Source organism: Cyprinodon variegatus, unplaced genomic scaffold (assembly GCF_000732505.1).
Source record: "Cyprinodon variegatus isolate N-32 unplaced genomic scaffold, C_variegatus-1.0 Scaffold1194, whole genome shotgun sequence".
In the NCBI taxonomy this organism is placed as follows: domain Eukaryota; kingdom Metazoa; phylum Chordata; class Actinopteri; order Cyprinodontiformes; family Cyprinodontidae; genus Cyprinodon; species Cyprinodon variegatus.
In genome coordinates, this window is record NW_015151647.1 from 210,824 (window position 1) to 212,591 (window position 1,768).

Here is a 1,768-nt window from a genome sequence, read left to right on the forward strand (position 1 = left end):
CAAAAACTGGATCGGCAGTCTGGATCTGCATTTTACATGCTTTGCCGATACGCATTTTTTTGCCAATATCGGCATCCCGATCCGATACGTGGATCGGATCGGGACAAGCCTAATCTACACATCGTGCAGGATAAAATAATCCCACACGGCTGACATTTTCCCCGCTATCTTCCAATTCACCTGTTTTAATGGTTAGGCCGGGAGACAGACCCAAAAAGACCTGTGGGTGTGTTGAAGGTGTTCTGGAAAATACGGACTGGATTCGGGGAACACTGGCGCAAAATAGTGGAATGTATTGTTTCAATCGGCGAAACTGGAAAATACGGACCGGATTTGTTTTTAAAAACTGGATCGGCATTTTTACATGCTTTGCCGATACGCATTTTTTTGCCAATATCGGCGTCCGATCCGATACGTGGATCGGATCGGGACAAGCCTAACTAGAAAGCACTTTGGTCAACTCCTCTGACTTGAAAAAGTGCTATATAAGTACAGGCCATTTACTGGTCTGTCAGGAAATCAAACACAACAAAACGTCCTTTGCTTTCCAAGAGCAACGAGTAATGTTTGTTTTAAAAGTGTAAGGAATAGAAAGTATAGATACTTGTTGGAAACTGTAATGACTAGAAGTCAGAAGTAGGAAGAAAAATAAGTAATGGAGTAAAGTATAGATGCCTAAAAAGTGTATTTCAGTACAGTAACAAAGTATTTGTACTTTGTTCCGTGACACCTCTGTTTTTTGTAACAGGATGAAAGAAAAGTCATTAACAGCTTAATAATAATATTATAAATGATTAAGTTATCATCTGGGTTTCCTCAAACTACTGTGTGCAAAAAGAAATGAATACATTTTAAGAGGATATTCAGTCCTATCCGTCAATAACCTGCAGTAATTGCACAACCAAACAATGATTGCTATCCCTCCATGTCTCCTAAGATGAAGGTTTAGCATTTAGCTTCTGTATTTGTTTATCGTCTTCCAGCTTCGCTCCTCTGGCTTCTCCTCTGGCTGGACACATCGTATCCATGAAGGAGCTGTCTGCTGCCCTCAGCCCCACCTTTGGCTCCCCCTCCCAGACGGTGCTCCTCTTCCTGCAGGACAAGGTAGCTGCTCACACACTCGCTCTATTTCCTTCTTTTTCCTCCCATTAAACAGTTTGCTGGTCATAGTCATTCCAAAAAAACAAAAACAAAAAACAACAACCACTGGATTTTATTTCCCAGTTTGAAGACGTTTCACTTCCCATCCAGAAAGCTTTCTCAATTTAAAATCTCTGGATTAGTGTTGAATTCCAGACTTTTATAGAGTAGTCCAACAAAAGCCTTGTAATTAGGGCTGTGAATCTTTGGGATTCCTACGATTTGATTTAGAATCGATTCTTGGGGTCACAATTCGATTTTTTTCTGATTCTTTTAAATCCAAACGATTCGAAACGAAAATATTTACAATTCAAAACGATTCTCAGGATCTGTTCCAGTCTGCTGGCATGAAAGACTTTATAATTGTAAATATTTTATTTACCTATTGCAATAATGTAAACACCGAAAGGTAAATCCAAGACAACATGTCTTGGATTTATCCAATTCTACCAACAACTCTGGGTGATGTCTTTCGAGATGAGAACGGGAATTTGAAGTACTCCCGAAATACTTAACTTTACCGTTGTAATCTGTGCAAATCGCATGAGTCATGTCAAGCCATTTCTTACCCGGGTTGAAGGTAAAATCAAAGTTTTTCCAAATGGTTGCTTTTAAAGACCGCGGAGGC

At 39.8% G+C, this 1,768-nt stretch overlaps 1 protein-coding gene across 1 annotated transcript in view; it reads left to right on the forward strand.

Moving 5' to 3' along the window:
* LOC107102059 (V-type proton ATPase subunit S1-like) overlaps positions 1 to 1,768 on the forward strand; it is a 14,981-nt gene that overhangs the window by 5,156 nt on the left and 8,057 nt on the right. The window contains exon 2 of the mRNA XM_015401221.1: positions 984 to 1,104. Within this exon, the coding sequence (XP_015256707.1) occupies positions 984 to 1,104 (121 nt within the window). The remainder of the gene's footprint in view (positions 1 to 983; positions 1,105 to 1,768) is intronic.